Raw genomic sequence first — 11,271 nt, 5'->3', positions numbered from 1 at the left:
GGCACCTGCACCCATGGGACACCACACACAGCCCCAGCCGAGTCCCCGGACCACAGGGTCCTGAATACGCTTCCCCCGAATACGCAGGCAGAGACAGGGTGAAGTGTTTCCTCTCTCTACCATGGGAGCTGATTGCACAGAAATAATATATACATTTTAATAATATTTGAAATACACAGGAAACACATAGCTGGGAGAATAAATACCACCAGGCCAGCTCTTGCGGAGAGCTCGGTGACAGCCGGTGACCATGGTAGAGGCAGCAGAGCGAGGCGGGATGCCAGTTCCCAGGCTGGTTTGGAGGTTGCCAATGCAAGAGCAGAGAAGCAGCGGGTGCCTGCCTGAGCTCTAGGGCTCAGGGGGAAGACGTGGTGATGTGGCCTCATCCCCACCCTGCGCTGTGATGAGGACGCTGACCTGCAGCGTGCCACAGTGGGAGCGCAGCACCCAGGCGCCCTGGTACGCTGGCCCTGGCCCCACTGCCTGCCTGGGAGGAGGAGAAGGAGGAGGGAGGCGAAGGCTGAGCTGCTGGCAGCTTGTGGCATCGCAGGCCGCATGTACAGTGCCCTCAGGATTGCTGTAGGTGCACTGCCCTGGAGCATCCTCCCCTGGCACCCTGTCCCAGCCCTCCTCCGGGGGGATGCTGGGCTCTCCCAGGCACTTCAGCTGCCCCTGGGGGACCTCCAGCAGGGACCGTCCCCGGAGGGCGGCCGGACTGGCACAGGAGGCTTGTGCATGGGTGAGGGGTTCAGCGAAGCCCTGCAGCCAGCCCAGGAGATAGGCCAGGTGGCAGTCGCAGGCCCAGGGGTTGTGGGTCAGCCCCACACGTGCCAGCTGGTCATTGGCATCGAAGAGCCCGGGGGGCAGGCGGGCCAGGCGGTTGTGGTCCAGCACCAGGGAGGCCAGGAGGGGCAGGCCGGCCAGCAGCCCAGCCGGCAGGCTGGAGAGGTTGTTGTGGCTCAGCTGCAGTGCTGCCAGCCCCGCCAGGCCCTGGAAAACCCCAGGGGGGAGATGGTCCATGGCGTTGTGCGAGAGCGCCAGGGTCTGCAGCGCTGACAGGTTGGCGAACAGTCCCTGGGGCAGTGTCTCCAGCTGGTTGCCGGCCAGCGAGAGGTGGAGGAGGTGAGGGGTGCCGGCAAGAAGGGCGGCAGGCAGGGTGGCCAGGCGGTTGCCCTCCAGGCTGAGGATGGTAAGGTTGGGGAGACTGGCGAAGATGTCGGGGGCCAGGCTGCCCAGGGCATTGTGCTGCAGCTGCAGCCGCCGCAGCTCCCCCAGCCCAGCGAAGGCACCAGCCGGCAGCTCTTCCAGCCGGTTACCGTCCAGGTGGAGCTCGGCCAGCTGGCCCAGCGCCCCGAAAGCGCCGGGGAGCACCCGCACCAGGAGGTTGTCGCTGAGCTTGAGGAGGCGGAGGGCGGCAAGGGGGGCCAGCAGCCCAGCTGGCAGCTCTGCCAGAGCATTCTGTGAGAGGTCCAGGGTCTGGAGGCGCCGGAGCGGGCGGAAGATGCCGGGGTGCAGCGCCTCGATTTTGTTCCCTGGCAAGCGCAGGTCCTGCAGGCGGGAGACAGCGGCGAAGAGCCCTGGCTGCAGGGAGCGGATGGTGTTGGCACCCAGGGAGAGCTTGCTGAGGCTGGGCAGCCCCACCAGCACCCCAGGGCTGACAGCTGGCAAGGGGTTGCCCGACACCTCCAGCTCTGTGAGGTTGGGCAGCCCCCAAAAGGCGCCGGCCTCCAGCTCCTGGATGTCATTGTTGAGGAAGACCAGCTTGGTGAGGATGGTGCTGGAGCCCAGGGCGCCGCAGCGGATGCTGCTCAGGGCCGTCTCCACGAAGAAGAGCTGGGTGGCGTTCCCTGGCAGGCCTGCCGGGATCTCCTGCATCCTCTCCTCCGAGCAGAAGACTTTGGAAGTGTCGTAGCACTGGCAGGCGGGGGGGCAGGGTGGGGGCAGCCCCCCCACCAGCAGGGACCCCAACCCCAGCAGCACGTAGACCACCAGCCTGCACTGGAGAAGGAGCCAAGCCTCATCCCCTGCCTCAGCAGGGCAGACATCTGCACCCACAGGTGGTTGCTGCTGGGGAAGCAGCTTTTGCAGCCAGAAACACAGGGGAACAAGCCCTGGGGCACTGCCAGCATAGGCAGCTGCCCCGGCCATGGGGCATCCCTCCAGCCCCAGACCCCCACACCACCCCACCGCTCCCCTTGTGGGAACGGGGAGCGCTTCCTTCCCAAATCTCTCCCCACCTGCCCCATGTGGTGGGTCGGGGCTCTTCGCCTGCACCCCAGCCCTGCTCCAGCCCACCCTGTGATAACCAGGGTGGTGCCACCCTCGACGACAGCCCCCACGTCCTGCAGAGCAGTGGCCGAGGTGGGAGCTGCGGGGTCCTGCGGAGGTCTCAGGGGAACTCGCCGCCTCAGGAGATGTCTGTGGGCACGGACCTGGCCAATGGGGCAGGGGAATGTGTGAAGCATGGGGATGTGCTGCACACACTGGGTGACGGGGACAACGCTGCAGGGCTTCTCTGCGCTCAGTGACAAAAGGAGCAGACACCACTGGTTGTATTTCTAATTGCCCATCAAGTACTTCTTTCTCCGCAAGCAACCAGAGCAGCATCAAACCTGCCCGAGGGACATTTGGCTTGACCAAATGCCTGTTCCCAGCCCACGGGAGGCACTTTTTGACCACCTGAGCAAAGCAGTGGCCTCCAGATCTCTGCCAGTCCCTCCCTACTCAGGACACATTGCCAGTGCTGCCGGGTGATGGGGGATGCTGCCTGCCCCATGGCAATTCCCACCTGGAGACACCCTGCACAAGTCGGGGTTTCCTGGACTTATATCAGCGCTCGAGAGCAGCGTTGGGCTTGGCTTTTCCTTTCCTCCATCTCACTTGTTTTCAAGCAGAGCCAACAGCAGCTCGACGTGTCCTGGGCCCCCCCCAAACCACCCAAGCAGTGTGGCCGCCACTTACCGAGTGTGGCATCGTAGGGTCCGCCACCAAGCCTGCAGCAGGTTTGCAGGGACGCTGCTCACCAAGATGGGACGATGTTTTCTGGGGCGGATGGGAAGCCGGCTGACGAGCCGTTCCTGCTGGGGCGGAGCTGCCCCTCGCTGCTTATCGGCAACAACAACCCGTGTCCTTGGAGTGCTTCGAAAAATAACCCGACCCCAGAGGGACTGGAGGTGAGGCCAGAGGCAGCTGCCAGCGAGCATCCTGGCAGGGAAGCGGGGTCCTGGCCCTGGACGTCCACTGGCTCCGGGACGGTGGCAGGGCGGTGCTGTCAGGGGTGGCACCGCTCCCAAACCGAGGTCAGCACATTTGCTTGCAGCAGCCCCCTGAGAGCCCCCCTGGACTTTATTAAATCTCAGTGGTGAATGGGGCTAGCAAACGTCCCTTGCATGAGAGAGGGGACCAGGCACAGCTTAGCGAGGCAACGCAATGCCATGGGGAGGGGACCACCCTGGGACCATCATGTTGAGATGCACCAGGTACTTTGCAGCCTGGGACATGCACCCAGCCAGCAGCGTGATGGCCAAAAGGACCCATGCACCAGCTGGACTCCCAGGGAGCTTGTGGCCTGCCTGGGGGAGCAGCATACACCACCTTAAGGGCTGCCCTGCAAGGGCCTGTGTTGGAATGGGCTGGGGTGGCAGCGGCTATGGAGGCACCTCCCGGGGGCAGGAGGAGGGACACTTACATGCATTCAGCCGGACCGATGGAGTAGATGGGACGCACGGAGAACCTCAGCTGACACAAGTCAGTGGCAGCCAACTCTGGAGGGAGTCGAGTGAGCTCCCCACCACCCCAGGGTGGAGCTGGGGAAACCCTCAGGGCCCTGCCCCAGGGAGAGGACTGCACAGGAGGCAGTCGGTGTCTCCATTGAGAAGCTCACCCAGGTCTCAGCTCACTCTCCAAAAGCCATCCTACTGCTGTTGGATGGCTGAGCCCTCCTGGGTCTCTCATCCCAGGTCAGAGCCCAGGCCAGCGGGGGCTCTGCAGCACAGCCCGCTAACGCTCTCCCAGCCCTACAAGACCGTACAGGCTTTTCCTCAACATGAAAAAAAATCTCATAGCAGATGAAATCAAGCGCAGCTCCTATCCCTGCTGGGTCATTCCCTGGCTGCGCACTGCAGAGGAGCAAATGAACAGCTCTTGGCACTGGGGGTGGACAACTGTGTTTTAATGGGGAGGTCACAGAGCAGCACCCAACAGCCTCGCGGCACAGTCCCGTGTTTCCCGCTGCCATGCAGGTCCCAGCCTGGAGGAGCATCCCATCATGTGCACGAGCGTGGGGCTGCTTGTGCCAGCGCTAGCTCCTGGGGCGCTGTGAGCAGCCAGCACCACGGGGTGCACAGGTATGATCCTTGTCCCATGGCAGCAATCCTCAGGCAGCCCGGTGCCACCACACCACACGCAGAGGTGAGCTTCCATGGCCATGCCACAGCTGGAAGAGGCACAGTGGCCTCTGGACACAGGTGCTGCTGGGGGACAGTGTGGCCCCTGCCTCCAGTTTGCAGAGCATCCAGCACTTACTGACAGCCCCCCCAGCATCCCTGCTGCCCGAGGGCTGCGAGCAGGCAGCAGGACCGGGCACACACACAGGGGGACACTCGGGGTGGGAAGAGGACGAGGAGATGGGAGGAGAGGATGTAGCTTTGCCAGGCAGAGCAGGGCCAGGCTGCTCACTAGGTAGTGGGTTATGCACGAGGGTGTCGAGGCAGTGAGGACCAGGGATAGGGTGCAGCAGGAACAGCTCAAGCATGCTCTAGCAGCCCCGCTGCACAAGTGCAGGAGCCTCTCCCAGCCCCTGGCAGACAGCCCTTGCAGGGGAAGGGGTGGCCAGCACGGCCAGGCAGCGGGTCCAGCTCTGTGCATGCTTTGCACCCCACCTCTATAATCCCCCTGCAGCAGGAGCTGGTGTGAGCCCCCCGGCCACCCATGGGTTTGGAGCAGGGCGCTGCAGGCAGGGGCATGGCTGCAGGAGGGTTAGCACCAGTGTGAGGCAAGGGCTCAGGGGATCTGCCGCTGCACCCAGACGCCGGCACATGGCGCCGCAGCTGTCCTGGCAGGAGATGCACAAGCGCGAGGGGAGCAGGAGGTTGCTTGGGGTGAGTGAAGATGCTGTCTCTGCTTTGGCCCATGCTGCCTGCAGGCAGGGAGGGCAGCTTGGACGCGGCCGAGTCACTCAGGGTGTGCCACCCAGGCAGCCTAGCCCTGCGGGGATCCCCACCCAGATGCAGGCGAGCTACAAAGCAGCACAAGGACACACAGCTCTGCTGCGGGCAAAAGCGCTCGCTCAGCTCCTGGCCCTGCATGGTGGCTAGCACCTGCCTGCCCAGGCAGGGGCAGAGGCTGAAGGCATGGGGTGGGGGGGAAAATGGGGGAGAGGGGCTAGGGGAGGGCAGCAGGTAGTGCAAGGGCAGGCAGGGCTGGAGGGGACGATGTGAGATGAAGGATGGGGAAAGTTTTGTTGTTTGGGGTAAGCACCATCACGGCCAGGCTGTGGCTCCCTGCTTGAAGGGTCCCTCTCAAAAGCCCCCCCCCACATCCTGGCTGCTGCCCCCAGGCAGGGAATGGGCACAGAGGCTGCGCTGGAGGCAGGAGGGGCTGGGGACAGAGGGCAGCTGTGGGAGGTCACCCAGGGGGAGGCCCTGCTGCAGAGCAGGGACAGGGCAAAGCAGAGCAGGACAGGGGGACACACAGCACGTGGGGTGATGTTGGCCTGTCCGAATCAGCGAGGGCAGCTGATGCAGAGCTGCTGTTGTGTCCCTTGGCCCAGTGGGGAGGGGACGCCCCTCCAGCATCGCTCCCCCCAGGGTCTGCCGGGTGCTCAGGCTTCGTTAGATGCCTTCATCCTCATGAGCACAACGTGGCTCTTCTTCCTACAGCCGTAGACCACCAGTGCCACGAGAGCGGCGAGCAGGGCCAGACACACCAGCACGATGACCGCCACCACCACCCCGCTCTGCGTGCGCGTCAGCCCCCACTGCCCCCTCTCCTCCTCCTCTTCCTCCTTCTCCTCCTCCCGGGGGGAGACCGGCAGCCCCATGGGGGGCTCCGTCCAGGCACCCTCTGGCGATGCTGCCTCAGAGGGGTGAGCTGGGAGTGGGGTGCTGGGATGGGGGGAGGCAGTGGGGGACCAGGGGGAAAGGAGCTGGTCCCGCGGCAGCCCAGCGATGGGGGTGCCCCGCAGGGCAGGGGGCTGGGCACAGAGGGGGGGTATCTCGCCCACCTTGTGGGGGTTGTCCTCCAGCCAGCCCCGCAGGGGCAGGATGCCCTCGTCGCAGCGCCAGGAGTTGTTGTGCAGCTTCACCTCCCGCAGGGCAGCCAGGGGGGAGAAGATGCCAGCAGGCAGGTACTCCAGCGTGTTGGAGTGCAGCTGCAGGTGCCGCAGCCCCGGGGTGGCCCCAAAGAGGCCCCGCGGCAGCACCTGCAGCTGGTTGTGGTGCAGGGAGATGTTCTGCAGCTTGGGCAGCCCCTCCAGCACCTGGGCGTCCAGGCGGTGCAGGGCGTTGGAGTGCAGCGACAGCTCCAACAGCTCCCCCAAGCCCCGGAAAGCCCCTGGCGCCACGGAGCGCAGCCGGTTCTTGCTGAGGACCAGGAGCTGCAGCTGGGTGAGGTTGCCAAAGACGGCAGCAGGGAGGGTGGAAAGCTCGTTCTCGTAGAGCCACAGCTCCCGCAGGTTGGGCATAGGCCCAAAGGCACCAGGGGAGATGTCCCGCAGGCGGTTGACGTGCAGGGTGATCTTGGCGAGGGCACGCAGGGGCAAGAAGATGCCGCTTGGCAAGGCAGCAAGGAGGTTGTTGGACAGGTAGAGCTTCTGCAGGTTCCCGTTGTGCATGAAGAGCTCCGGGGACAGCGTCTCCAGCTGGTTCTGGTGCAGCCCCAGCTCCTGCAGCTCCGGCAGCCCGTCGAAGGCGCCCGCTGGGATCTGCCGGAGCCGGTTCTCGTAGAGCCGCAGCACCTGCAGCCGCGCCAGCCGCTCGAAGGCCTGGGGCGGCAGGCGATCGATGTTGTTCCTGGCCAGGTTGAGCTTGGTGAGGCTGGTGAGCTGGTCGAACACCCCCTCCTTCAGCTCCTGCAGGTTGTTCCCGTGGAGCTGCAGCTCCTTGAGGTTGCTTAGGTGGGCGAAGTGGGAAGGCTCGACCTGGAGGATCTGGTTGCTGGAGAGAAGCAGCGACTCCAGCTTGTCCAGGGGCTTGAAGACCTGCACAGGGAGCTCCTGCAACTTGTTGCTGGCCAGGCTGAGGTAGCGCAGGTCGGGCAGGTGCTGGAAGGCCCCGGGGCTGATGCGCGACAGGTTGTTCTTCTCGATGCGCAGCCCGATCAGCAGGGAGGCGTTGCCGAAGGACGCGTCGCCCAGCTCGGCAATGCGCGTGTTGATGATCTGGAGGGTCATGGCGTTCTCAGGGATGGGGCTAGGGACTGCGGTGATGCCGGCACCAGAGCATTCCACCTGGGCAGTGCGGACGCACTGGCACTGCTCTGGGCACTGGCCACCAGCCAGCTGGATGCCCACCAGCAGCAGCAGCCACTGCCACCAGCCTCCCTGCTCCATTAGGCCTGCAGCAAAAACAAAGGAGCAGGGCTCAGCCCCTGCAGCTTCCCAGCCTCCCAGGGCTGCTGCTGGGGATGGATGCTGCTTTCTCCCTGGAAAGGGCCACCAAGTCCATGGCCACACTCCTGCCCCCAGTACAGCAGAGAGACAGAGGAGGGCAGGCGAGGAAGGCTGGAGGCAGGCAGGGCTGGGCACAGCCCAGGCAGGAGCGCAGAGCGGGACAGAGCCGGGGGCTGTGGTGCCTGGCTGCCATACCACAGTTATTAGTGGCATCCCTGGCATCCCCCTCGCTCAGCTCCTGCAGCAGCCAGGAGTGCGGTTTCCTGTTTTGCAGCAAGCGTGGCAAGCTGCTACCAGCGGCACCGGCCTCCCGGCACCACCGAACAGCCGAGACCTTCACCAGAGCCAGCCCACGGCACCCACAGCCGAGTGGGTCCCAGGAATGCTGGGAGGGGGCAGGAAGAAAGGCACCCCTGAGCACCCTCCTCACTCTGCCCAGGAGCAAGGGCTCTGAGCTCCTGTCACGGAGCCAAGAGCAGTGCTGGCACCCGCTGCCCGGGCATGCTTTAGCTTCAATCCTGCAGGAGCCTGGATCAGCCGGGCCCTCTGCCAGCTCCCCAGCCCAGGCTGGGTACAGGGTTGGCCCTGTCTGCACCCCATCCCCAGCAGAAAGTCTCAGCCCTGGCCAATTTTGGCCAGGAGACCGGGGTGTCTGGTGTGGGCACCTGTTTGCGGGCTGGTCCCAAGGGTAGTGCCCAGGGGAGCCCTGGAGCCTGGGGGGAACAAGGGCTTGACAGCGAGGTCCTCCATCACCCCACAAGCCCAGCCACCACGGACACCCTCTCCGCCCTCCTCTGGCCTGGGCACTTCCTCACTCCCTAGATTAAAGCAGCAGCCTTATGCCAGGCTGGCATGGAGCAGCCCTCCGGTAACACCTTTGAGTGGCATAAGGGAGGGAGAAAACCTGCGGCTCCCCTGTCCCCGAGCACAGCTCAGCCAGACAGGCAAGTCTGGCAGCACAGGGGTCCGGGCACGGTGCCCCCCCCAGCACAGCACCCCAGGGTGCTGGGGACACAGCCCCTGCCCTCCGCCCCAGCCTCCCTCCAGGGAAGACGCTTGCTCTCCGGCGGGGAGGGAGGAACCCTCCACAAGCCAGCGCAGTTTATGCTTCCCATATGGAAACAATTTGCATCCAAGAACAGCTTTGTTTATAGCAAGCCATTTATAAACTTCCCCAAATGCTCTGCACATCAAAAGCCCTGCTCATGTCACTCCCTGGTAAGGCAGCTCAGAGAGCATCCACGCTGGAGCACCCTTCAGGAAAGGCAGCTGAAAACAATTTATCTCCTTTTTTCTTCTAGGGACAAAAAGCTTACAGACCAAGGGGCTGAATATGCTCTACCGCTCAGCTCCTCAGCATTCCACCGCTCCTAACCTCAGCCCCCCTAAATGTTACTTTGCCCCCCTTAATTTTCTCTATTGGTTATTATTTAAGATATGTTGCCTATGTAACTATTTCAGCTCCCACAATGCCTAAGAGGTCTCGCTTTGTTGGAGAACCCTTGCAAGACAAACATCTCCATCAAATCAAAAGATGCTGAACATGCACACCCCGCCGCCACGCTGCCACCCCTCAGAGCTGCCCCGGGAAGCCCCTGGACCCGGGGCCGCTCACAGGGGTGGTAGTGGAGAGGAGACTTACCCGAGTGTCCTGCAGCCACGAGCACCGAGTGAGCACAGCTCCGCGCTGGCAAGAGAGCCGAGTGTGGTTCATGCTTCCCCTCCCAGTATATAACCCGTCCAAATCAATGAATCAGCACAGGGGCAGCGTCAGGGTTAGGGAAAGCGCTGGAGCAGAGCTGCTTCCAACTCCTATTTCCTCGGGAAACACAGCAATCGTCTCAAGGATGAAGTTTTGGGTTTCCCCCTCCTGAACTCCAGTGCCCTTGTTTGAAGACAAGCAGCCAGCCCCACGAACATGCTGCTCACGTCAGCCAGCGCCCAGGTAGCAGCTCGGCCCCGGGAGACCCCTGGGACACAGCTGGGTGCCCTGATCATGGGGGCAGGTGAGGCAAAGCCAGGCCCCCGGGCATGATCCTGCCCTTCGCTGGCACGCCTTCACACCAGGGCTACTCCACGACATTGCCTCGGCACACGCACAGCGTTTGCCTCCCGGGCTACAGCCCCTGTAAGTATCAGGACCTCCGCCGTGCCCCAGCCCAGGGCCGGCAACGCAGGCAGCCCCCCAGCACGCTGACCCTGCCCAGGGTCACAGCTCTCCTTCACTCCCCGCAACTGCAGATGCAAACGGACCAGGAACCCCCAAGCACCCAACTCCAGGGCTCTGCCCCACAGGCATCTTGCCCAGCCCAGCCAGGGAGTGGGCACCAAGCAGGGCTCAGTGGCGTTGCTGGCACCAACCGGAGGCCAGGCTGCTTCAGAGAGCCCTCAGCAAGCCAGAGCATCTCCCACCAGCACTGCCGTGCCTGTGGGCGCTGAGAAACTCCCTCGATGCCGATCGCAGGCAACCTCGCAGCCCCAAAGCTGCACAGGCTGCCATCTCCCAGGGGCTGCCATGGCTGTGCTGCAGTCCATATGCTGCTCTTCATCCTCAGCAGCCCTGACATATGGGTGATGGAGCGCAGCACCCAGGGGTGTTTGGGAAGCAGGGCACAAGCCATCCCATCCACTTGTTCAGGGGCACCTCCCCTCCAGCCCACGAGGGTGCATAGGGGTGCCCTTGGTCCCTGCTGCCCAGCCCAGGTCCCCCCCCCTTGCCCACCTCTCCTTGGCAGCCCCAGTGCAGCAGCCTCCAGGAACGGATATTCGGGAGGAAGCAGCTGGATGCATGGCCCCAGCCGGCTTGCTGGAGCAGCCCCGTGCTCACCACGGGGCAGCTGGAATTTCCCTGACCACGTCTAATCCCGTCTCAGCCCACCCATGTTTCCACCGGCCGCAGCAGCCCCTGCTCAGGTCCCAGCCGGCACTAACGAGCTGTTGGAGATGGGAACAGCACTGGGCTGCCGCCGGAGAGGGGGGAGGAAGGCTGCCTCCATCCCCATGCCACAGCGTGCTGTGCCGTGAGGGGTGGGAGGGCGCAGGGCAGCGCAGGGGATGGGGACCCTGTTCAAAGCGGAGATCAGACCAGGATAAACAACAAACTGCAGGGATGGAGAGGGGAGTTCCCAGACAGACCCCGAGGAAGGCGACAGGGATCGTGGGAAGAGCGTAGGGAGTGGGACCTCAGCTGAAGGCAACAGCTGCCGATATGTGAGATTGTACGGGGGGCCCGACTGCCATGGGACATGCCGGATGGCCACGGACCCCTCCCCGGCCAGGGAGCAAGCACCGAGACTGGGGCTACCCCCGGCCACGCTCCCTGCCTGCTCCTGGGGCAAAGCCCAGGGATTTGGGCACAGAGAAGAGGTATTTCGAAAACACCATCCACAAAGTGCTTTAGCTCACACTCTATTGACATAGCAGATTTTCCCAGCAGCATGGTTCCCAAAATAACCTCCCCGCTTCCTTGACAGCGGTGCAGCTGGAGGTCAGGCAGCGGTCTTGGGAGCTGCCCACTCCCTGCAGCCCTGGCACAAGAGCACAGCTCTCGTGGTCTTATCGCACCCTTATCGCCGGCTCTGTCTGCCTGCTGCCAGCACCAGCGCTGCTGGGCTCCTGCCTGCTCTGACTCATCCCAGAAGCACACAGCTTTTCAGCAAGGC

General features: G+C 63.8%; 2 protein-coding genes across 2 annotated transcripts; both read right to left on the bottom strand.

Moving 5' to 3' along the window:
• Positions 1–348: 348 nt before the first annotated feature.
• On the bottom strand, positions 349–2,148 carry CPN2 (carboxypeptidase N subunit 2). The gene has a single exon (XM_059822855.1). The coding sequence runs from the start codon at positions 2,146–2,148 to the stop codon at positions 349–351; it is 1,800 nt and encodes a 599-aa protein (XP_059678838.1).
• Positions 2,149–4,154: 2,006 nt separating this feature from the next.
• LRRC15 (leucine rich repeat containing 15) lies at positions 4,155–9,278 on the bottom strand. Its single transcript, XM_059822587.1, has 2 exons — positions 9,252–9,278; positions 4,155–7,554 (listed from the first exon to the last, which is right to left on the bottom strand). The coding sequence occupies exon 2, from the start codon at positions 7,547–7,549 to the stop codon at positions 5,822–5,824; it is 1,728 nt and encodes a 575-aa protein (XP_059678570.1). The 5' UTR covers positions 7,550–7,554; positions 9,252–9,278; the 3' UTR covers positions 4,155–5,821.
• Between the last annotated feature and the right edge of the window lie 1,993 nt (positions 9,279–11,271).

This window comes from Gavia stellata, chromosome 11 (genome assembly GCF_030936135.1).
Source record: "Gavia stellata isolate bGavSte3 chromosome 11, bGavSte3.hap2, whole genome shotgun sequence".
Lineage (NCBI taxonomy): Eukaryota > Metazoa > Chordata > Aves > Gaviiformes > Gaviidae > Gavia > Gavia stellata.
This window is presented reverse-complemented; position numbering and strand designations above follow the sequence as displayed.